Here is a 25,987-nt window from a genome sequence, read left to right on the forward strand (position 1 = left end):
AAAGTCAAGACCCAGTGCTGGATCTCTGACTGAAATTAACAAGGCTAATTGCAGTTTCTTGTTTGTTTGTTTGTTTATTTGTTTGCTTAGTTACTGGTATGCAAGGCCCACCCGGAGCTCCAGGAGAACCAGGTGCCCAGGGACCACCTGGCCCTACAGGAAGATGCAATCCAGCAGATTGCTATCATCAAGTCTCTCAAACTCATCCCCGAACAACTGGGAAATGAACATCTATTCTGGATATATTTTAATTCCTGGGTTATCTTTTCTTCACTTCTTCCCCCATCCTCCTACCAAATTATGAAATTTAAGCTTTAAAATATTGGTGCATTTCTGTCTACATATATTCTACAAAGCAACTCAATGGAACAATTCTTGTCCAGAGTTAAGCCAATTTAGAGATGTTGTTTTCTTGAGTTCATTCCATATATTTATAATTTTAGTCTATTTTTCTTTAGCAAAATATGCATCATGATGGCCTGTTGACCTCTTAATGGTTTTTCAGTTCATGATTTTTTTTAAAAAAATGTGATTTTCCTACTTTTACCTTTAACACAGAAGTCATATTTAGTTTTCTTTTGCTGGATGTCTTCTTGGAGTTCCATGTCTTAAATGACAAATTTGGTTTATAATATAGTGGCCAGAGTTTGAAGTTTTTCTGAATGTTTGGTTAGAAATCTAAGTAGTAACCAATATTTTCCTTGCTCCTGTCACCATAATGTAATATGGTAAGATCTGCAGGGTTTTTTTGAATTACGTCTACATTTCTGAATGACCTAAAAGACCTTTTGAGTAAGGCTACCATATCTAGGCTGCAAAATTGGGACAACTACAAGACAGTAGCAAACTCTAAGTCTAGTGATTCTCTAGATTTTGCAGCCAAGATCTGGCTGTCTTACCTTGTGAGCCTCTCTCCCATTAGTTGTTACTCAGGGGACAAATGTTAATGAAAACAGAGCACATGAGTAAACTGCAGCCTACTCACATTATAGACCAATCAGAAGCTAGTTGTAAGCATGTTTTCCTTCCTATAAGGAACTGTTTGTAGGGTTTTCACTGCACAAGTGAAAAAGAGCCTAATTATTAGAGGCTAGTTTAGTTCTCAGGGGGATTGCTGATGATAACTTGTCCTAGTTAACTTGTCCTAGTTAAAATGCACATTTGTACTTCAGCTATACTAGGGTGTCTTATATTTAGGTTGATAATTATTATACTGTGCAAGTCCAATCATATCCAACCTCTAGTCCTGTCAGCCCCACTAGGTAGGCTAGACCAGGAAATCAATGTAACAAGAAGACTAGAAGTAGCCTTTGTTGAAGTTGTATATTATATTATGAAGCTATAATAACAGAATCTTCAGGTCTGGTTGTGCTGTATCTTCCCTCTCCCCCTGCCTTATTCTCTAGGAAATCAGGGAGGTGTCTGCTTGACCTGCTTCCAAATATTATCTTGTTTCCTAGAACTTAAAAAATGTTTCAGCCCCCTTTGCCTAGGTAACAGTTCTTGCATATTTCTGCCAAGCTCATCTTTCTTATTCTCTACAAGTCCTTCATCTACAAGTCCCATTGCCTCCGGCCAGCATGGCAAATACCCTGCTTATTATAGACATTAGGGTATCATCCAGTACTATACACCTGGAGAACAAGAGATTATAGAAGATTGTACAAATCTAATGAATTTCCAAGGCTTATTATAATGTAATGAGGACTTTAGCTCAGGTAAAATTCTGACAGACAAGATGGAGAAATTCTGCAAGTAACTGTAGTTTGGAAAGAAGTATGTATCATCTTACATCTTGGTCACAACATTTTCTTAGTTCCTCTTTTTTTTGTCAGGGGGAGGTAAAATCAGATGTTCAGAATCAAAGAACAGTCAAACATTAGGAATCCCACTCAGCTCATATACACTGACATAAGATAGGCTAGCTGGCTGTACACTCAACCTTTCTCTGAAACATTCAGCGATTAAGGCAGATTCCAATTTCATTTATCTTGAGGATAAAAAGATTGTATAAGGTGAAGTGAAAGTAAACTGTTCGGTAGAGATATAACATTAGTTAATGAAAAGTGTTGACATCTAGGACTAATGAAAAGAGTGACTGTCTCCTGGATTGATTTCTATATTAAAAAGTTATCTGGACTTTAGCTCTTCCTAGAATAGATGTATCTACATCAAAGCTATTTTTTAAAAAAGGAAGATGCCTAGGTGGGAATAGTACAGATTAGTTGAAATGTAGTTCCTTGTTGGTGGGATATCTTCTATATCTAGAGAAAACAGTGATATGGTAGCTGAGGGCCATATTTGACAAATGTTTTGGCAGCTGCAGCCCACAGTAGAATGGATAGTGATGGAATTTGCTCTGAAGTTGTTCTGAAGTTGGATCATTGTCCTGTTTTGATGGAGTAAAAGGACATCTATGTTTCAGTATTACAAAATGGACTGCTGGATAGTTATAGTGTCTGGCGGGATTTTGTTTTGCTTTAAGTTGTTAATCTTGCTTTATTTAAACTTTTCTAGCAATTCCAAATTTAATTCAGACTTTTTCAATTTTTTTTAATTTTAGAATTTATTTTATTTAGACTTTGCTATGAGAATAATTATAACTGCTATATTTTAACAAGCTTCTGTAAAAATGTCACACTTTGGAAATATATAGAGTAACTGAGATTATATATAATATGGCGCTTTGTGTATATTTTGACTTTTCACTAAGTGAAATATAACTGATAAATTATTTGGCATTCTTAGAGGTAAAAGTATAGTACTTGAATTTATCAGAAAAATAAAACATTTATGTATTTTGGGGAAAATATGTTCAATTCACATTGCTTTCATTTTTGTTGCCTGTGTCTGATAACTATATCTATTGGGGAAAAAACATTTGTTCAAAGTTTTAATAGGTGATTGGGATAAATGTAAGTTATTTCTCTTGACTTTCTTCCTGAAAATTTTTGGCAGTATGTCTTTCCAACGTCAACTATTGAAGATGTTGTGTAGCTTTGTGCAAGAAAAAGGCCAAACTCAAAAGTTACTTAAAATCTTTCATGAATTGAAGTATGCAAGATTTCTGTTCTTATCCATGTGTGTGTGTGTGTGTGTGTGAAATTTTAGTTCTGCTCTTCAAAACCAGATAACCTATTTTGTTTTTCTAGTGCCTTCACATAGTTTTTAAGTAGTGAAGTTTATTCTTATATTTTATTAAAATAAATCAGGAATTAGTCTGGGCAGCCTATTTTAACTGAGACCGCGGGATATCTTTATTCTGTATGTGCCACACAGCAGGCAGCTGTAATAACTTTTCAATTTAAGTAAAATATTTTTTTCTCTACTAATATAGTCAATCATTTCTGAAACTATTAAGTGATACTGAAGCCATGAACTGAAATTCAGAGGATGTTTTCAGATAGAATGTAAGTAGTACTGCAAATCAAACCTGTGTGCAGAAAAATGGGTATTTTTGCATTATGCGCCTTAAAAACAGGATGCGAGGACCACTGAGAAACTAGTGGATAAAATGCTGTTGTCTCTGGGTCTCAGTTCTGTGAATAAGGCTGGGTGACTGAATGATAAAAGTCTTACCTCAAAGCATCCACAACCTGTCTGTTTCTGCAGATGAAATCCATACGCACCGCAGCCTAGTAAATTACTCCTTGTAAGCATGGGAGTGGGAAGGTGTTCATTTTTACTTGGTTTGGTTTTGTGGTGGAGAGAGATCTTGGTGTTCAACTTAAGATTGGACTCTGGCAAAGCTGTACACAGAATTAGGAGTCTGTCTCTGGATGTCTGTCTCTCTGTCTCTCTTGATACATTTCCAGAGAGAAAGGATTACTGTTACATTGGTATACGGTATGTCCTTGGATCTGGAGAAATGAAGGCAGGCTTTATTAAAGGCATCTCGGTTTACCCCATGGTACCTCGCTCTGATGTCTCTCAGGATACCCAAAAGCTGCTTTCTGCTCTGTCCCCCAAACATATTTTCTGTCTCTTAGCCTGTTACTAAAATCTAATACACATTGATATGCATATCAAAATCTGTCTCCTGTAAGGCAATGAAGAAAGGTCAACAGACACCAGAATCAGTCTTGGTTTATTGGAATCATAGTTGCAATCCAGAAAAGGTACTAAATGGACCCTAGTCAATGGTGAAAATGGATTACGTGGAGAAGTTAGGTCTTGAAATCCCATAATCTTAATTTCACAAAATGAGTCTCTCATTTCTACTTCCCTGTCCCTGCCTGCCCTTGAACTATGTTTCTGAAGTCACGTTTACTGCAGAGTCCTGCACAGTTTCACACAATTATGTATTCTTATCTCTAGATTGGTTGCAGGTTGCATGTGACCTCTAGAAGCTGTGGATCTCCTCCCCCCATGATCCCAGGATGTACTCTGCCCATCAGTTAACTAAGGGGATTCACCTTTCCTCCCAGCATCACGGCTGAGAATCACTGTAATTCTGCTGCTAACGGCAGCAGGAATGCAACCATTCTCCTTCACTGGTAGAAAGGATAAGTCTGTTGGTTCCATGTTTCCTTTGAGCAAAGGAGTTGACACTGTTGGGTGGGATGTCTAGGTTTCTAATGTGTTTGTGATATGTTCATGTGAGGCAAGGTTGTGTATGCATGCTCATCAGCTTCCTGGCAGTTGCACAGCTTCTCAAGCTCTGGCCCAGCCCTTGGTGTGGCTTCAGACCACAGAGGCTGTGCACTTTTGCTCAGGGTCTTGTCTTTACAGTAGCAAATCTGAGGTAACCCACTGTAAAACATTCTGGGTTGGCTGTGGAATCTGTAGAATAAAGAAGATGTGGCTCTTATATTCCTTGATTTTGATTATTTAAACATTTTATTGTCACAAAACCATTACTATTTCTTCAGAATTACCTTAAGCAAATTGTAGAATTATTTAGATTTGTCTAAGCAAAATCATAAACTCTGAGTAGGTTAATTAATGTGAAATCTTGCAAAACTCAATTTGGTGGTGTGAAGCACTTTTTCTTTTTACCTTATGCATATGATTTAATAGAGTTTGAATTCTGTAAATGCATGTAAGATAGGAAACTGTGCACTATATAATAAATAACCTTGTACCAAGTTTCCTTTTTTGTCTTTACAAAATAATATCTTTATCTTTTTTTGTCTTAAAATTAATATATAAATAAGGGAACAATTCAGGCAAGGTTATATTTGTTTTTTCTTTAAGTCTCATTGTTTTCAGCAGGAGATAACTTAAGCAGATGCTTATATCTCCCCTTTGAATCAAAGGGATTTGATAATGCTTACCTTTGGATGGATAATGGATATAGTCACAATTTACAGGTAGTCCTCGATTTATGACCATTCGTTTAATGAGCGTTCAAAGTTACAACAGCACTGAAAAAAGTGACTTACGACTGGTCCTTGCACTTATGACCATTGCAGCGTCCCCATGATCACCTGATCAAAATTCAGGTGCCTAGAAACCAGCATGTAATTATAATGATTACAGCATCCTGGGGTCATGTGTTTGCCATTTGTGACCTTCCCATCCAGCTTCCAACAAGCAAAGTCAGTGGGGGAAGTTGGATTTGCTTAATGACTGCAACAAAAAAGGTTGTAAAATTGGGTGCGACTCACTTAATGACCACATCGCTTAGCAACAGACTTCCAGTTCCAATTGTGGCCTTAAATCGAAGACTACCTGTAACGTAGCTTGCACATAATAGGGTAACAAAACCTTGAGCACTATCTTGCCCCTTCCACACCTGCAGCTTTGTGCAAATGAGATGGAATTCTCATTGGGTTTCTGTGGATCCTCACCTTGTTCCATATTTCTTTATGGGAGCAGTAAGTGTATTTCAATTTTTACATAAATAAAAAATGCCTTGTTAATGATGTGCAAGCTTTACACTATTTATCTCAGACATTAAATTTTAATATCAATATTTTTATATAAAAATGTATTTGGTTTTAGGGCTAATATAAGCCTGTTTGCTTTCCTTGTCTTTAATTTTAGCGTATACTTTATTACCACATGCAAATGTGTTTGATATAAATATGCATCACAAGTTTTCCATACCTCTGATAACCATTAAGAAAATATCAGGTCATTATGATGATGTTTGTAAGTTTTCAGCTGCAAAAGTATTTGAGTGAATTTTAAATTGCAAGGAAAGATAGTAAATATGAATAGACCAAATGGATGTACAAACTTTGCAAGAACCAAAATGAATGTCATAGTCTAACAATTAAAGGTGCTTAGTCCACTGATCTTCATTGGTTTAAGCATGCTTACTTTACTGTTAGATTATGATCTAGGTTCATTGTTGCTGTTTTCTTTTATAAAATACAAATGCTTTTAAATTATTTACTGAACTTTTCTTTGTAAATATTTAGTTATCTCATGTGCTCACAACAATTGATTGTAGCATATTTTATTGTTACCTTTTCATTACTGAATAATATTGCCTTATTACTTGTCTTCACATCTCTGTCTCTGTTTTCTTCAAATCCACAAGTGGAAAGTTCACTTGTTTGCATATGCTATCTTATCTGCTTTGGTCTTAAATGAATTTTGAATGGCATTGAATTGAACCTGACAGGTATGTTTTGGGGTTTTTTGTGTGCATTTATAAACATGCGGTTATTTTTTTAAAAAAATAAGCCACATTTAATTTGTAGTTGTTTCAGAATTTTATAAAATTTTATTTCAATAGTTTTGATGGAATTTGCATTCTCCTCCTGGTTTATATTGTTAGATTTCATCCAACAATTTCCATTCTATTTCATTCTCTTATCAGTTTCTTCTATTGTTTATTTATGTTACTGCTATATTTAAAATAAAAATTAACTGATGGAATCACAGCTTTAAGGTTGTGTTTCTTATTTGCTGTCCTGATCCTATGCAAACCATTTAATAGATTCTAGAGCATTTATGAGCAATTGTGAATATAGCAGTGTAATCAACGTACTTTGCTCCATGAAAATTACTAACAAATTTATAGTGCAATCTTAAACATGTTCACTCAGAAGAAGCATCCACTGAATTCCACAGGCTTACTCCTAGGTAAGTGAGTATAAAATGACAACATCAGTTTACAATTTATGGACTTTTATACATAGGAAATTGATATTTTAAAATGGTCAAGAAAGGCAAAGGTAGTTTTCATGAAGCCATCTTGTCTACAAACTATCTCCAGGCTGGTCTGAGATGTTTTGCTGCTGGAGGTCAAAGACATTATATATGTATATATGTATGTATGTATGTATATGTGTATACACACTCACATACATACAGTACATACATATACGCATACATACCTACTATAAGATTTTCAGTGGTAGGCTGCTTAGGAGACATAATAGGGGCTGAGACACAGAGCTCTGCCCCTCCAGCCTGTACTGTTGGTGCCCCATTCTGCTTAAGACTAGGGCCAAACTTAATGAATGCCTGTTTCTTTAAACCACACACATGAGATAAGATGAGTCATAGACCATGAAAGTACTCCAACATATTTTAAAGCAGTTGCACTCTCCATTAACTGTTAAGTCTGTTTGTGCCAGACTTTATTTGCTCAAGTGTTACTTAGATAAGCTCACAAGAAAACCCAAGAATTTAGAATAAATATTATTTATCGAAGGTTATTATAGAAAGCTATAACCAAAATAATGTCGGCAACATCGCTAATTTAAGAAGTAGCCTTATTTACAGAAGTCCAGTTCAATCCTGTTTGTATTTTGTTTTCCTGCCCTTCTTTGAGCAAGCCTGTTTCCACTGACCAAGTGAAAACTCTCATTGTTTCTGAAATCATTGGGGTATCTTTTTTATTTTTTCTTGCTGAGCTTTCCAGTATACATTCATGAAGAATTCTATAGATACAATTAAGAAATAAGGAGAAAACGTGGAGTAAACCATACAGATAACTTTCTTCCAAGTGTCACTCTGTCATAGCTGTGTGTGCTGTAACTTTGTCCTGTTTAGATACTAAAGGGGACTTCTTACAGCATTACTGAAGCCAGAGGGGTGATTCAGTTTTATGACAATAGAGCCAACTCTTCCCTCTCCAGCATGAAACATGTACTTCTACATTTTATATACTGTATGTTATTAATGTAAAGGCTACACACAAGCGCACATATATCCATACCATTTTCCCCATAACTGCTGCCTTGCCAGGCAAAATCAGAGCCCTCTTGGTCATTTTTCTATCTGTCATCAACCACCATCTGAGTTTGTAAGAAATAGCCCAATTACTGTGATAGTACTATGATCATTTGTATATTTTCTATGCTCTCTGTACAAAAAAAAGGAATTTACAATAACTTAGCAAATAAATTAGCTTGAACAGCCAGAGCGATCTGAACTTTAATACTAACTTAAGGGATCTATTGGAATAAGTAACCAGGAAAGCACAGGTGAAAATAACTACAGTTAATTTCAAACACACAGAAACTAAACAAAAAGAAACATGGAAAAGTAGAATTGATTATTTTAAAAGGGCACTTTTATTTTTGACTTACAAATGACAGATCATGTGATTCATAAAACAGGGGTTAATAAATTCATAATGGATTTTCATGAAAAAAAGCTATAATCAAACTACATTAAACATTTTGGAGGATGTTATATATTAATACTTTTGGTAGTCTTTCCAGTGCAATCCAATATTTGATTTGGTTTGGTTTTTGCTGTAACAGAGTAATAAAGCTACTTCCAATTATTATTAGAAACAACATGGGGTTTTTTTTTCCAAAAAAGGGAATCTAACAATGCTCTTTGTTATATTTTTATTTGCCTTTTATGAAAAGAAATGCAAGGGATTAAGCAATGTTATTTATTTCATTTTTATACAACCAGAGATAAGGTATTTTAAAATAAATAAACTCAGCTATAAATTTTAACTGTTCTTAAAGATTTAAAATCCTTTAGCAGTGGCTTTCTGACTTCTAGGTATTCAGACAGATGAACATATGGTGGAGCTGATGATGGTGTCAAATAAAGAACAAACAAATTAGAGCAGGAAACGAAGGTTATTTCACCTGACATATTCCTGGTAAACCTGGTGCTGAAGTATACACACGCTTCTCAGAAATTAACACTTTTAAAAACAGGGTGACTACATCTAAATCTCAGCAACATGCAGAGTAAGTTCAATTGGCTAATTTACAACACCAAAATGGGCCCTTGGGGGAGGGAAGCAAAGAATACATTCATAATTTATTGTTCAAATGCACTGGACTGTACTACAGAAGTTTGTTATGGTCTCCCATTCTGCAATGCGGTACTTCAGGAACTCCAAAGAATTAACAGCTGAAAAAACATCAACAGCTGCCTTTCACCACAATTCAAAAAAGGAAAAAGAAATCTGGCATCACTTTGTAAACACCATTTTGAAATGTTTGGCTGTCTTGCACTGCTTAAGAAATAGTTGGAGGGGACAACCAGACATTCTGATCTGTCAAGGCTTTGATAGGATTGCTGTATTTTGACAGTCTGATTTTCCTAGACTGGTTTCTCTTGGTTGTCAGATATCTCTGCGGAGCAAAGATGGTTTCCAAAACTTCGTGTCATTTAATTGAAAGCTGAGTTTTTCATGGCCCTTTCACATTCAGCCCTCCTTGTAATCCAGCTTCCACAGTACAGGCTGACGGTTCACAATAACCAGGAGGACCTGGAGGGCCAGGGGGACCCGGAACACCAGGGGAACCAGCTGCTCCAGGGGGGCCTCTCTCGCCATCTCGCCCATCAGTGCCATAGCTGGGCTTGCCAGGTTCTCCTGCGAAGACAAAAACTGGGCCATGAGAGTTCAGAAAAAGCACCTAATATCATGTTGTGGTAGCTTTAAAAGTCTTAGTTGCAAGGATGCTTCCATCAGCCTTGATCTGTCCTGCTAACCACTATCCCCATGTAGAAGGCGCAAAGCATTAGTGGAAGCTCTCTGCACAACTGGCACCTCTGGAAAAGTGAATTTCTAAAGTCTTAACAGAGGACAATTGTTGCTGTAGACCAGTGTTTTTCAAACTTGGCAACTTGAAGATGTGTGGGCTTCAATTCCCAGAATTCTTCAGCCAGCATGCCTGTGGGGAATTCTGAGAGTTGAAGTCCATGCACCTTCAAGTTGCCGAGTTTGAAAAACAGTGCTGTAGATAGTCACCTTCCATATGAAAGGGGAGGTTGGGTTCTCATTTTCTCTCCTGTGCTAAGCCAATAGGAAACAGGTCTTCCCAATGAAAAAACAGTTTCACTGGATGGATTTATCACACTAGATAATATGCAGACCCAGCCATCCTAGTTTGCAAGCCATGGTCTATGGCTTAGTGTGCTCAGTGAACAGAGCCAATTATAGTTTATTCAATCAACCACAGTAAAGAATAGTTCACCATAATATGTAAACAGAGTCAGTATAACATTCAGGTCTTTCCTTCCATGAAGACAATCAGTGCTTTACACCAAGTCAGACCCAACTGATCCATGGAGCCTGGAATCATCAGTCTGACAAAGGTAGACAAAAAGTCGAAAAGTGACATAGACAACATAATGTAATCTAGGGAAAGAAGGGGGAGATCATCTGCTGGGAAATTAAAGCAACAGGATACATTTTACATGAAGCAGAGAAACATAAAGGGGTTACTTACTGAAGTATATGTAGTACAGTCTTTCAGAAGTTACCACAAGATTATTTTTACTATGCCAACTTATTTGTCCTATACTGAACACTAGAGGGCACTTTTGCTTCATTTATAACTAATGAAGACTTCTGCAGTGCCTCCCACTCCTCCTATATCCCTAATACCCAAAAGCTGAATTTTAAAGTGTTGTGCCACTAAAATCAATTTAAAGGATTTGCAAATCCTCACACAATTCCTTTTAAGTGGAAACGTATGTGGTATTTATTCAATATATGCTTGGGCCTTGTCTCATGCAATGTTGCATACTATGCAGTTATGACACTATTACATCAATTGAAATTGATTTTAATACTTTTCTTCTATGGCTTCTTGGCTTTCAAGCTGATTTTTATTAATGTGTAAATCTTCAGTTTTCCCCACCATGACGAAGATGTAAAAAGCAGCATGACAAAAGAATGGTTAATATTTGTGTTTCAAGAGCCATAAACTGGGGTCTAATTGGCCATTTTAAAAAGACATACACATTGGCAGAGTTCACACATATTTAAGCCTAGATTTTTCAACCAAGGTTTGTTGAACATAATGGCTTACTTTGCACAGATTCCCTAAATCATAAATGTGTGGTTAACTCATGCTAATCCAGAGCAAACCCTGTATGGCTTGGTATTACATATCAACCAAGTCACGTCACCTTTTGAGATAGAGGCCACAGAACTGCAACAGAAAAGGGTCAGAGAAATTGGGATAGAGAGGGAAATGGTGTGTGTGTGTGTGTGTGTGTGTGTGTGTGTGGGAGTGGGTGGGGAATGGGTGGGGAATGGGAATGACAAAGCTCTCATTCTTCATAGCAGATACCTTTATTTCTAGCACTGTGTTAAATGGATTTTCTAACATGAAATAGTTTAATCATTTCTTAGAGACCACCTTCTATACTCACCAGGGAGCCCTACTGTTCCTGGTAAGCCCTTGGGCCCTTGACCTGGGAATCCTCTCTCCCCCTTTTCACCTGTTTCACCTAAGATAAAAATAAGAAAACAAACATTTCTTTTATTTTTCATATATTTACTACTCCCTTACTTCTTTAAAATGTTTACATGTCAACTGTCATCTTGTTTAACATTTCCATTTGAGGTACAATCAAGTGTAACGCGTCCTTGAAGCTACTAAAACTAAAACACATTAAAAAGAATATGAAGACTTTTGTCTGGCTAGAAAATGTCTGCGAAGAAGGTGTCACTGCTGGGAAAGAGTCTCCTTTGTTCTGGTGTGGCTTTGATTACAGAGGTAGCTGGCTAGAGATTAAGGCACCTCTGCCTGGAGAAATGTGGGCTTCTCTAGATGCTTTTAAATGTTTACGGTGGATGCTTTTATCAAGGCACCTGGAAAAGGCCTTGAGAACAGATCTTAAAAGCCTGATGCACTTTCAGATATATCGGCTTCCAGCTACTTACAGCTTTAAAAATAAGTCCTAATACCTTGAATTTAGCTTAGAAGTGAATAGGCTGGCTTATCTTTATGGTCAAATGTAGGCCTCTAATCATGCCAATAGTACCAGAGTTTAAGAGTAAGTTAAACTGAATTAGACCTATTTTCTAGTTCCAAGAGTTCGATTCTTTTGCAATTAGTTTTCCTTTTCATTAATCTCTGCCCCTCTTTCCTGATTTCCGAAAGGAGAATGCCGGTCTTTCATGGCATTTAGTAAATGTGGGTTTCTATTTCTTACATCCTATTAAGCATAAGATATGCTTTGATTTTATCCGGAATAGTTAAGCAGTAAGAGAGGAATTTAAGTTCACTCTGAAACAGCTGATGCTGCAGATCATCACTTTTCTGCAATGCTGACAACCAGAAAAGGCCATTTGGTTCATTAAATCAGAATAGTTTGTGTTTAGCTGTGGGAGACATTATAGAAAAGCCTATGGCAGCATGGAGGCTGTCCTAATGGGATCTAGGCATCCTTCCTGAGACTGCGACTAATTCCTGCCTCTTTTAGAATTTCCTTCCTCCAGGCTTGATTTGGTGAACTGCCTACATTGAGACCAAACTGCCATTAGGAGGAATGCTGCTATAACATTATCATATATTTTATTACATTACCTATGGACCACTCTTGGCAGGCTACCTCCTTCTGGAAGCTTTAAATTTCTCACCTATTCTTGTCTTTTGTAACTGTGAGATATAAAATGCAGACTTTGCATTCTCCCTTTGTGCAGGTTAATTAGCTGCTATTATCATGCCAGCTTACTCTATTTTGCACACTCATTCATATTCTCCTTCTTTTAGAGGTAATGTGCTTCCAGGTGCTGATTACTGTGAACCAGGGTAATTATCCTGTAGCGCTGTCAGAGAGCAAGTTATTTTGGTCTAAAGCTTTGTTAATTTTCACTTCCTCTGTCCCCTTTCAGCCACCTCTGATCTTTGAGTGTGAGAATCACTTCACAGAATTAGTTTTCTCCAGCAGATATATGTTCATTTTGAACCTGGAATGTGGTTTACTCCAAAACCAGATGCTATTTATCATGCCGCTGCTTCGGTGCCTTTCGAAAAGTTTATAATAGCATGCCAAATTTTAATTAGTGGGTAAAATGCAAAGTTGCATCCAAGCTACAAACCAGTAGGTTTGGGAACAGCACCTCTATTCAACCCAGGCTGAATATCAGCTTTCCAGACATGACAAACATCTACCTTGCATTTCTCATCAGGAATTTTCCATCCATTGCAGCCTACAGCCATCAATTTTACCCCCTTGCAGCCTAACATAATTCAGATTACATAGGGAAATAGAGTATTATCTGCATAATGATGGCATCTCAGTTCATCTCCCAGATCAACCCACCTAACAACATAATATGGATCAGAACGCTCATCTCTGATCTTGAAAAATAGCACATGTTAAAAAGTGCCACAGGGTCAAGCAAATTACACTCCAACCCCCCAAAATCCCAATTTGCTCAGAATCAAAACCACCCATTTTTCCCAAACCTTTTCTTTCCCGTTTTTCTGATTAGGGCTAAAAAAAAAAAAAAGCACTATTGAGATTCCCCATATGCAATGCTCTGGATTGGATGCTACCTCTTCTGCCTATCCCAATGGCTCACGCTTCTTATTTATAAAGCTGAGGAATTTCTGTTTGATCCAGAACAGACTGGCCAATGAAAAAGAATGAAATCATAAGGTTAGCACAGGTCCACTTGATGAATAAATCCACCTTAAGGGTCACAGCAGAACCACCACCATTATCCCACAGAGTGCAGAGTGTTTGGAGAATGCTGAATGAACTGGGATATATACTGGGTTAGATACAACTTTTTAAAAAGTCACCTCATAGTCTTTCCTTGAGTCAAATGAAAAAAGAAGAAATATTTCTCATACTCCATGCAAACCCAGCAGCAGCATACATTTGGGGGGGAGTAGGGTGTGAAGACAAGCAAGATGGCAGACACAGCATTGTGATACATGCCCTGCCCTTTTGGTACATGGATCAAGATTGCATGCAGATACAAAAGGGGTAGAGCTTGCATCACAACACCATATCTATCATCTTGCCTGCTTCAACCTCCTCCCTGCAGATACCACCTAAACCTAGGAAAATGAATAAAGTTGAAACGATTTTCATCCATTTAATGGAGGGTCTAATAACTGGATTCCATAAAATATAATAAACAGGTCACAATAATCAATATATCTGATATACAAATCAATATTATGAATTTCTCACCTTTGGGACCTTTCAACCCAATGTCACCAGGAGGGCCTTTAAGACCAGGCAATCCCCGGGATCCAGCCTGTCCTGGGAAGCCACTGTCTCCTGGAGGTCCAGGGGAACCAGGTGGGCCAGGTGGGCCTGGGAGGCCAGGAGCCCCAAATTCAGGCCTCCGAAGACTAGCAGCCATCTGTGCCATTTGTTCTGCTCAATGAAAAGAATGACTGACTGATGAACCATGAGGACCACTTCCACACCACCACCTTCTCCATTCTGCAATCTCTCTTAGGCAGTTTGCAAACAACCCATATCATGATTCATGAAGCAAATAATGTTATTCGCTTACAGTCCTGGCTTGGATCACTGCAAGTCCTGGAGCAAGATAAAAACAAAAGTCCTCCCACTCCACACAAAAGGAGAGGAAAAAAGAATGAAGAAATCCAAGCAGCCTAGTACTTGGCACAAGGCTCCTCCCCTGCTTAAAAACAAAAAGGATATCAATGTCAGTCCTCCTTGCTGAGAGAGGGAGATGCAAAGCTGTCAAGCCAGCATTCCTCTTTCAGGACCTAATAGGGTTCCTTGAGCTCAGGGGTGAGAAGACCTACATGAACTGTTTCAAAGCACTGCAAAAGGAAGTATTGATGTTACAACAAAAAGCTGAGCTAGAAATAAATTGGCTCAGTTTTCCAATACCACTGGCATTCTGGAATCGCAGAGCTCCAGAGCTGATTTCAAAATGGTGGAAATCACTGGTGTGTAAGTGCCCTAATAATAATAGTGTATTATTATTATCATCATCATATTATTATTTGAAAAACAACAAAATTTGCCATTGTTTTAAACTGACTGATGGTAAACAGATTGTTGCTGGTTGTTCATGTAGCAAGAAGCCAGCCTTGGAGAGATTTGCTGTGAGAGGGAGATTAAGGCTTCCCTTCTAAGACAGCCCTGCTTAAAAGAGCTGATTTCCCACTCCAGGATCTAGAAATTGCAAGCAGGAATCCTAGATGGACAAAGCTTCGTTGTCCCTTCTCCCATGGCAGGATGGAAAGGAGAGGATAACTCTGTGAGTGAGTGGGACAAGTCCCACATCTAGCAAATGATGTGGTTCTCGGGATGAAAAAACAGCTGCCATCTGGTCTAGGTAGACTGGTGTTTACACTCCAGTTCTGAAACTCTTGTAAATCCAATGGCACTAACCCTATATGATCTCATGACCTACTGACCACAAGGGAGCACTAGGCAGTAGGTAAAAAATTAAGGATTTGCTCTGCATCCCTTCTTTGTCCTTCACTCTGACTGACAGATAGCTAATCTGAGGTCACTTCCTTCTGCCTTTCTTCCCAGGCACACGTGCGTGGAGCACATGATCTTGGACTCTGCTCCTGGTAGGATGTAGCTTGCTAGGTGCTAGGCTCTGACATCCCTATAATCTATTTCTTGTAAATAATCTCCTTTCTGTCATAATAATAAAGCTTGCTTCACTAGTCCTTGCTCAAGTCAGAATACTGCTCTCAGGAATATTCTCTCACACTCGTTGCCTGTAACCTATTTGGCAATGGTAGGGATTGAAAATCTAGGATCTTCCGCATGAAAACAGGTGCTCTGGCCCAGACCTGCAGCCATTACATTTTGGAATAATTGATACTGACAAAGGGAGAAGGAAACGTTTATCCTGTAGCAAAGACATATTGCAACAGGAAACAAATGGGGTACTCTGCTCTGCAATTTAAAAAATAGTTGCACCAAGAAGGCCTCAAATTAAATCACAAAGAGCAATAATGTCTCTTAAACTTCAGAAATACAAGATTGTAACATCCCAGCAGGTCTCAGTTGCAGCCACTAGCAAGCTATTTTTCCAGAGCAATAAATCCCAAAGCACAAGTATAGTAATGCACAAAGCAAGAATCAAATCAATGCTGGTAATGTGTTTATGTGTATTAATAACTGAAGGAACAGAGTTCTCATTATCTGCTCATTATATATACAATAGAGGAAAGATTGCTATTCTGGGGCTGAGCCCTCCAATTTCCATGAATTGCTGTATTTGACATAAACATTTGAAACCTTTACCTATGTTTTTGCAAAAGGAACTCCATAAAGTACAACATTAGATAAAAGCAATTAGCTAGCATTATTTATGATGAATGCATGTAGGTTAATAATATCAGCACGATTGAAAAGAGAAGTTCTTTCACCTAACACATATACCTGTTTAATGGTATAATCTTATACCCTATGCTAAGGGGTTAGGGTTTCTGCTGAACCTATCAATTTCTCTTGCAAACACAGAAGACATCCTGGAGACTGGTCACTAATCTATCTAGGCTTGACTGCTTTCAAGAGTTTCAGAGTGGAGTTTTTCCCAGCCCTCCCTAGAGATTTTGGGACTGAATTGCCAAACATCTGCATGCAATGTATATGTTATTTCCTTTTTCAGTGAACTGACACCCACCATAACAAGAAAAAACAAATGATTATTTAGCAGTTCCAAATATAATCCCTGTCATTAAAGAAAAAAACAATCACAAAGCAGATTTTCCATGAAGAAAAATTTCACAGAAAGTGTGTGTGTGTGTGTGTGTGTGTGTGTGACAGAGGGAGAAAGAGAAAGATGTCTTACTGCTAGAAGTTTGGATATGAGTTTCTTGGAGAAGAGTTTATTTTTTCTTAAGAAATGAATAGCTATTATCGATCCTCTGTTTTTGACTACATATCTTCAAAAATAATAATACTGATGCCAAAATTGCCTTCAACTGTGTAAATAGGAAGTGTGCCTTGATAATTTTGTTCCTGCTCACTACCAAGTAAGGGTTCTATACCTTACAAGAGATATACATAGATGAGACATTAAAGGCTGTATTTCAGGGTTTTTTTTAAAGAGATACTCTTTTTTTTTTCCTTCCCAGCAAACTTAGAAAAGCATATACTGTATATGCCCGTGACATGTAAAACACTCTCTCGCATTCCATCTAAAATTGAAATTTATAGGCGTTGCTACAAATCAGTCACATTTGAAAACAATAATCCTTTCCCTTAATCTTGCCTTTCCATGTGCATGGAACATCTTGCCTAAGGAGGCATTCTGGAGAATTCAAAAGCGTGCAATTATTACAAAATGTCAAAATGCCTAATAATAAGTACTCCCTCTGTGGATTAGTTGAGTTTGGCATTAATTTCATTTATTACTGTATTTGTATCCTGCCTTACTCTTGAGAGCTCTATACAGCATACAGTGCACGGTAGCGTAAAACATACCTTGCTTTATCTACACAATAGCCCTGTGAGATAGGTTGGGTTGTGTGAGAGAGTGATTGGCCTAGAATCAGCCATGGCAGAGCAGGAGACTTGGATCTGAGTCTCCAGACCCGGGTCCTGCACCTCAGCTATTATAGTACAGTCGCCCTCACTGGTTTTCAAAAACTAGCACAAGAGAAAGCGGGGTTAAATGAATGCAGGAGCTGACAAGATAAAACGTACACACATGATATTTGTACAGTTAACTTTGTACATGCAAATGAACCCATGACCAAACTTTAAAAATATATAAGCATAGTATTTTTATTTACCTTGTATTACTCTCATGCAAACCTGTTTAATATGCAAATCAGTTGGCTCTCTGCCCTGAAACAAATACAACATTAAAATAACATAGTGATTGTGTGAGGATGAAGTAGATGAGAATATAAACAGTAAAGGGAACAATCTTGCAGCTGCAAGCATGTTTTCAAGACTGCAGATTAAGCAATTCCAATAATACAAGGAACATAAAGTCAAGAAAAGGAATGTAGGCCAGGACATGCATTAATGTCTCAACTAGGGGATCCTGGTGACTCCTTTTTACGGCTTCCTGGCACCTTACTTCAAAAAGGACACCATCAGAGGCAGATGGGAGCTGAACATGTGGGGCGTGGGAACAGAGGCAAAAAGTGATATACCGTATCCAAATAGGGCCCGGCACAGCAGAAAACTCTGCTACTCCAACTCACCTTGGTTGAGATTTGGAAGGAGTACTCATTACTCCCTTTTTTAATTCGAAGGAAGAGCAGTTTCAAGTTCATTATCACACGACAGTGATATTGAACTCCCCAGGTGCAGTTTACCACAAATAGCACTTTCAAGGACAAATGTCGGCAAGGGACAATTTTAGATCTGAAGAGCACAGTGGCTGAGGAACAGTCGTTTTTTTCAAATGGAAATGGGTGCATTAACTGTGCTAAGGTAGGGCCTTTTCAACGTCAGTTATGTTACAATCTAGGATTAATTCTCAAAGGAGGTTTGCCTGCTCCATTCACTGTGTGTATTTAGTTCAACCTGCTTTTTACTGCTGCCTACACAAAATTATTGAAATATATTTCATTAATAGTTCCAACTGTTTTCCAAAACTCTATGTTGCCATGTGTGGACTCAGGAAGGGGTATGACAGCTGGCATCTTAGATACTTTAGAACATAGAAGATCCAGAACACTAACAGATTCACAATGGACCTACTGACATTTTGAGTCTTTCTGGTACACATACTCAAGAAATAACAATAAGCAAGTTGGCATTGTGATATTCAGTCATTTTAGCAACAGTTCTATGCACATACACATTTTCCAAACAGAACTGCCCATATTTCCTATTCTGGCTAGCATACATGAAAATAGAATTCAGAGACAATTTAAAAAATGACAACCCTGGATATAAATTGAGAGAGGAAAAACTAAATTCCTACTTAGGACTGACAAATGCCCTATAAATAAATGTATGCCATTGTGCAGCCTGTAAGTTATGAATTTGCTTTTTAAAATAATCCTGCAGTATACTGTATGTGAGTTGGGTGGCCATATAAATTTGCTAAATAAATCAATATTGGGACATATTGTGTATATGACATGAAAAATCAAAAAGGGCCAGCTAGATGGCCACAATCAACTTAAATCTTAAAACTTTAAACCTTTAAATGAAAGCAAATATTAGAAATAGAGGCTCTCAAGTCACCAGTGAGGCTGCCATAAGTTGGGGGAAGTCACCCAGAAGGTCCATGGAAAGTACGAGCCTTTTGTGAGCATTGAGACCAACTTCAGTCTCATAGAGATCCAGCCAATTGTGTCACTGTCAGATTTCTCCTTCAAAGTCTTGAAGCGCATTGGCAGGAAAAGGGCTTGTCAGCGCCCCTTGCCCAGGATGCAGAAGGTCTCTGCGACATGAAGGCTTTGGGCAAAAAAGGAGGTCTTCGTCCCTCTTGCATTTATTGGCTTTGTGTGCCACGCAAACAACTCCACACAAAGCCAATAAAGTGTGGTGACAGAAAAGATATCTATGTCCACAGCTGAATAGCCAGGCTAGCAACCTAAGGAGCATGAAATACATTCTTCCACCTGCATTTGTTCCTCTAATACAGGAATTGCACTTGCCAGAGCAAAACTCATGTTGTAAAAAGAAACTGTTACTTACCGCTGGTCCCTGGCTGCCGGGCAGCCCTGGAGACCCTTGTTCCCCTTGTAAACCACGGGGGCCAGGTGGCCCACGAAATCCTTCTATGCCAGGCACACCACGGTTTCCTTCTGGCCCACGTGAACCAGCTGCACCAGGATTCCCAACCTTACAAAGGAGGGGGGCAAGAAGTAAACAGCAGACTCATTTCTTGTAGAAACAACTTTCCTTACGTTATTCCAGGAATCAGCCTACAGTTAAAGTTTATCACACCAGAGCAACTCTGGTTTCTTTTTCATGACATTTATGTTAACTTTCTTGATACCTTGTTGAATGATGATATAAGCTTGCTAAAAGGGAAGGTTGTTCAATAAACAGACCATGCGGTCTTCTTTTATCTCCTCCAAGGTAAGTCCCAGTGAATCCATGGGATTCATTGCCAGATATATGGGTTTCAGCCTAACAGTGATTACACCCTTTTCTAATATGCTATTATGACCATCACAACATTTCACACTGTTTTTGACCCAAAGTCCTAGAAAGAAGTCCCAGGAGAGAGGAATAGCCTGGAAACCTAACATTTGGGTGCATTTTTATTTTGATAGAGGCTGGGTTTTTCTCTGCAACCAGGAAAGAAGCTGCCACATAGCGAGTAGCATTTGATTTCCCTTGTCCCCACCAGCACCTGTGCAGTGAAACATCACTTAAGCAATATGAATCCCTGAAGCAATTCCAGACTCTTGTCTTTGCACAAATCCTAGGAATATATTAAATATTTAAAAACAGCTTAACTACCAGAAGGCTATAAGCTACAAGGGCATTTAAGCTCCTCATTTTTGTATTCTATAAATATTACTGTAGAGGAAATAAATATTAGATAAGATTGAATTTGGTCATAGAAGCATTTGTGGGGGAGGGGCTATTTCTCTTCTTGGGGAAACAGAAAATTAGGATGCTTATGTTACAAGCTGCAGAGGGAGGGAGGGAGGGAGGGAGGGTTTTTTTTTTTAAATGGCACGTAAAGCTTCCAAATATCCTACATATCCTATATTACACAAGACCCCACCCACATATTGGGGACTATTGGATCTCTTTTTCTTGATTCTGTTTTGTGTTGCTTCCCAGAAGCCAAGCATCATGGAGATGGTGACACTTGGAATAATGTTGTTAAAATAGGTTCACCTATATTCAACACCTGCATAGCTCACTACTATATAAATCTATGCATTTCTAGAATAATTCATGTTTGACATGATATCAATCAGGTTTCTCACTAGAATAGTGTGTGGTCTGTCTGTCTGTCTGTCTCTCTCTCTCTATAATGCCTTCAAGTAAGTCTTGACTCCTGGCGCCTGCTTGGACAAGTCCCCTGCAGTTTTCTTGGCAAGGTTTTTCTGAAGTGGTTTGCCATTGCTTCCTTCCTAGGGCTGAGAGAGAGGACTGGCCCAAGGTCACCCAGCTGGCTTTGTGCCTAAAATAGGACTCACAGTCTCCCAGTTTCTAGCCTGGTGCCGTAACCACTACACCAAACTGGCTCTCATATATAACATTATAACAGTATAATACTAAATATTAACATTATACTGGGGCTAATCTGACATTTCAAATCCCCCCTACCAAAAAAAGAAAAGAAACAAAAATGTTAAAATATTATTTAAAATTATAAGACTTATTCTTATTTGGGTAATTTTGCTGTTGCCATAACATTTGATGCTAAAGCCCCGCTGGTTGAGAATTATGAGAATTGCATTCCTGACCACTCTGGACATGGCATGTTGGAGACATTGTTCAAGCCAACTGTAGGGTGTTTTCAGCAAGAACTGACAGAGAATGAGAAATGAAGAAAAGCTGATGCACCCTCCAGGCTCAACCAGAAAAAGGAACCAGACCAGACAAAAGTATAAAGGACATTGAGCCCAACTGGAATGTTGCTCTTTTGCTCCATACTGCAATGGAAATCTGAATGTACAGGTGATATTCCTATACATAGTCCCTGTTGACTTGATAGGAGAATCAGCAGCCACCCTTCACACGAAATCTCTTGCACTTCAAAAGTTACCGCAATGGGCAAGCATCAGTTCCAGATGCAGCACCTATGAGAAGAACTTAATTTCTCATGTGGGGTTATTAAGTGGTGTTTTCATCAAACAACTCCCAACATCCCTCCTCTAGGATGCTGCTGCCGGAATGGCTGTGACGGCTAAGAAATATAAAGTTACAATTCTGAAGTGTGCTTCTTGATAACCTGACAGAAATGTGTCACCCAACTGGCACTGCGAATGTATGGGGTTCTGCATGTGCCATTGAGAGAGACATGCCCCTTTCTCATGAAAAGGTTGTAGAAAACCAGCCATCCAAGCCCTCTCAAAAACTATAGCTGGATGAGTCACTGATATTTTTGTTGATCATTGTGGCATAATATTAACCCAAGTACTTCACCATTGAAAAAAGGTAGGAGAAATATCTTTTTGCAACCCATTTTGTTAGAGCCCATTTTGTTTATCTATCAACCACTTTCAATTACACCATCCCTGGACTTCATGCATTATATTAATGATATCATTATCAATATGTATCCACATGATATTAATCCTGGGCCCTTTCTCAGGATTCCCCACTGAATGTGATAGTTGCATGTGAATCAGATGGTGGGACCGGGGAGGGGAGAACCAGTATGGATGAGGAATATATGTAAGAAATGCTTACAAACCACACAGGACACAGGAATAAATAGCAAAGCCTCTTTTTCATTTCTAAACCATCCAGGGCACATTTGCCTCATTCAGATCATTGTATCTGCTTAACCATATATGAACAAGTTACATTCTCTTGCAGCCCTCACTTTTTTCTTCCCTTCACATGAGCAATAACAGATAACAATATATATAATATATAAAAATATTTCTCCATTAGTTCCTCACCAGGAAACCATGTCTAATGGCTTTCAAACAAGGTGGATTATTAAACTAACTTTTCATATCCCAGTTTGTTTAAATGTCATCAACTTTAATTTTCTACTCCAGACACCACTGAGCCAAAGAATGCTTGTCCCACTCCAGCTGCCACTGACACATGTTCCCACACATCATAAAAGCTATGAAGCCACTTGGGTTTATATAAAAAGATCTGCAATATTAGGGATCAAACTACATCTTTTTACGTTGTTATTCAACAGTAAATGCAGGATAACCAGCTATATATCAGAATCTTAGCATGGAGGTAAGAGGGAGCTAATTTTGCACTTTGCCCTTCCACATAATGACTTATTGAAATGAACTGATAATTTGGAGAGATCGAAAGCAATGTAAGTTACAGAAACCAACTTGGAGGGGGGAAGTATCTCATCATCTCAAAGACAGGGTTCCAATCAGCAGCAGATTTCCTCTTGCTTATTTTTGAGTGCTGCTAGCTACAATTTTAAAGCAACCTTTAAACTAGACCAGATGTTGCATCCTGATTTGCAACACAATTGGACACATGGCTATGCAGAAATCTGAATCATGGGTAAGGGTGCACAGGGTTTAAGCCTTAGCATTGATGCTCTGTGTGCTCTAGAAAGTGTGCAGTCTTGGATATGATCTCTATAGAAATTCACTTCATAGGTACTGCTTTGTCAATCCTTGCTTCTGAATTCTTCATTCCTTTCCCAGGATTACTTATTTACTGACCTCATTTTTTACACACTCATCTCTCTTCCATTCTCCACACTACAGGAAGTCACATTTCTCACTTTTTAAAAAGCTTCTAGAAAATAATCCACAGTTTTAAAAGGGAAAAAAATGAATGGATCACTTTAATCTTAACTTCTTTCCTTGGGGAACTGAATATTTTAATGCATTTGTGAAAGCAAACAACCACCCTCTTGTTTGCCACATTCTGCTGATTTATTATGTTTTGGATTTTCAGTAACCCTGCAGTTCATCATACTTACAGATCCTTTAGGGCCTGGCAAACCCGCATCACCCTAACAAAGCAAGATGAATGATGTCAGGATAGCGTAGATATGTGCAGTGTTACATATAATCAATTTCACATCATTCTTTCTACCTATACAAATATTACTACAATTACAGGAGAGAAGGCTTCTTCTTAGAGGTATGCTTCAAGAAGCCACTTCAAAGGTTGAAAAGCAATAATCACAAATTCCAAAACAGAATAAGCACTTCTAAAGCTGAAATAATGAGTTATGCCTTTGATGAGTTTCCTCCTGTACAGAAACATTTATATGTCAATTTCAAGGTATACTTTTGGAACATTCCTGGATTGAGGTTATCTTTGCAACAATCAAAAATAGGAAACCTAGTAAGTTTTTGTGCTGGAAACAGCCTATGCAGACCAGCTAGCACATGCCTTCCCCAACCTCAGCCCTGTCCAGGGCTGTGGCTGTCATGGCCCAGAATTCTCAGCCAGATGAGTGGAAGTTCATGCCAAAGGAATGATCACCCTCAGCGGGAGGTCTAATAAAAGCAGTGTAGAACTGGCACCTGAGAATAAAACGTTGAAGATTTCCTTGGCCTTGAGAGCTGCTGACCTGAATAATGCATTCTTTTCTAAATGAGGAGGGGAATTTCTTTTCAAACTTCCACTTTGAGGGAGCTCCAGCTAGCAAACTCAAGTAAGTAAATGAAGTGCTGCTCTGAGGACTGCTTAAGCAATGGGCTGCTGCGTAGGGAATAGACATCTTGATTATGATTGTTCTCAGACTGCCATAAGGTTCAGCAAAGACTTATACACAGGGGAAGAAGAATTAAGAACCCACTCACACTTCTCTGTTTGGAGAGGATTATTGGCCTTACTCTTTCTGGGAAGACTACTCTAACCTAGTCAAATGGCATTTGCTTCTCTTCTTTATGATGATGATGTGTCTTTAATCCTTTCTGGAGTCTGTCTTAGGTTGTTTGCAATTTGGCAGCTGTATAAATTGAATAAATAATCAATGTGAGACATCAGCTTCGTGACTTTACTGCACCTAGAGTCTTCTCTGAATTTAAAATCCCTTCCTAATATTTTGCTACATTACTAAAGGTCTCCTTTATGAAATGCGCAGTGTTTGCAACAGCATCTTCCTTGAACTATTTAGTCATACTACAGGACACAGTAGCTATTTTGTGTTTTAAGCCTGAACGTTTCCTACTGAAAGGAGTGAAAATTGAGTCTTACCAGGTCGCCTCTTTGTCCAGGCTCTCCTTCTCCCCCAGCATGTCCCTGTATTATAAAAAGACAGATGAGCATAGATTGGAAATAGGCATCATACACATCCCAGAGTTGTTGACAAGGTTGGAAAATAAATAGACAGTGCAAGGCTATATACTCACTTGTTGTCCTTTTGGCCCTCGCCCACCAGCTGAACCCTAGATGCAAATTAAAAATAAAAATAAAAAGTAGTAGTTCCACAAAGTCAATTAAACATGGTCTAACAATTAAACAGTGAGTCATGTCTGTATTTAGAAAGTGAACAATGCATGATTTGATTATTAAAATGCCCTTCTACCAAATCTTAAAACATGAATAGAATAGTAATTAAACAGTAAAATATAAAAGCATACTCTATAAATACTTAGCATTTTTTCACCTAAATCCACATCTCCATTTGTGTTTATGCCCTCATGCCCACTGGAATGAAAACTCTTCTGAAAACAAGGTCCCCATTCAGTTCAAAGGTTGAGAAGATTGCAAAGATGGGTTTCTTCAAGCACCTGGAACTGCCCCTTTCTACTGCTGTTCAGGGAAAATCCCCTCCAGGAATGTCATGCAATTTGAAATGCCTGCATTTGCAGAGAATCAGTGGTTTGGGATGATAACCATGAGAGCCACACTGTAATTGAGGACCGTTTGTATTCTCACTCCTTTACTACCTGTAATAGAGCTGCACTGCAACTAATTTCTGGTTTCTAGCTAGGGCACATTTAAACTTTTCTTTAAGCAATCCTGTATAAATGTCTGTAATTTTTCAATTAAGCACCTTCTTTCTTGCTCACCATTCCCTCTTTTAATTTCATGTCCAGACTGTTTTTGTCTCCATCTCTATTAGGTATTTGCACTCTGCTTTTTTTATGTCTATGCTTATCCCACTGACCTTCAGTGCGTTGACTGGTTCATTTACTTAAACTACCTAGAAATGCTTACATTTTGCAGTATATATTAAATGGAACTTTTTATTTAGGAGAAATATTTTTCATCTTCCAAGGGTCAACTTTAACAATGGCACATCAGACATTAAATGCAGTGGGTAAAGTTCTTATCCATTCCAGCTTCATGCCAAGTC

At 38.3% G+C, this 25,987-nt stretch overlaps 2 protein-coding genes across 2 annotated transcripts in view; one reads left to right on the forward strand and one right to left on the reverse strand.

Moving 5' to 3' along the window:
* COL19A1 (collagen type XIX alpha 1 chain) overlaps positions 1–6,830 on the forward strand; it is a 219,644-nt gene extending 212,814 nt beyond the window's left edge. The window contains exon 47 of the mRNA XM_088137595.1: positions 91–6,830. Within this exon, the coding sequence (XP_087993721.1) occupies positions 91–227 (137 nt within the window). The 3' untranslated portion in view covers positions 228–6,830. The remainder of the gene's footprint in view (positions 1–90) is intronic.
* A 2,649-nt stretch (positions 6,831–9,479) lies between these two features.
* Positions 9,480–25,987, reverse strand: part of COL9A1 (collagen type IX alpha 1 chain) — an 82,826-nt gene continuing 66,318 nt past the window's right edge. Inside the window, exons 29-36 of the mRNA XM_025171103.1 lie at positions 25,038–25,073; positions 24,883–24,927; positions 23,654–23,686; positions 19,744–19,890; positions 17,874–17,928; positions 14,320–14,508; positions 11,539–11,616; positions 9,480–9,748 (exon numbers count right to left, since the gene is read on the reverse strand). Coding sequence (XP_025026871.1) covers positions 9,564–9,748; positions 11,539–11,616; positions 14,320–14,508; positions 17,874–17,928; positions 19,744–19,890; positions 23,654–23,686; positions 24,883–24,927; positions 25,038–25,073 — 768 coding nt within the window. The 3' untranslated portion in view covers positions 9,480–9,563. The remainder of the gene's footprint in view (positions 9,749–11,538; positions 11,617–14,319; positions 14,509–17,873; positions 17,929–19,743; positions 19,891–23,653; positions 23,687–24,882; positions 24,928–25,037; positions 25,074–25,987) is intronic.

The sequence above is a fragment of the Python bivittatus genome, unplaced genomic scaffold, assembly GCF_059951505.1.
Source record: "Python bivittatus isolate LINGU-HERP-01145 unplaced genomic scaffold, Pbiv_v1 ctg000020_np1212, whole genome shotgun sequence".
NCBI classification, from domain to species: domain Eukaryota; kingdom Metazoa; phylum Chordata; class Lepidosauria; order Squamata; family Pythonidae; genus Python; species Python bivittatus.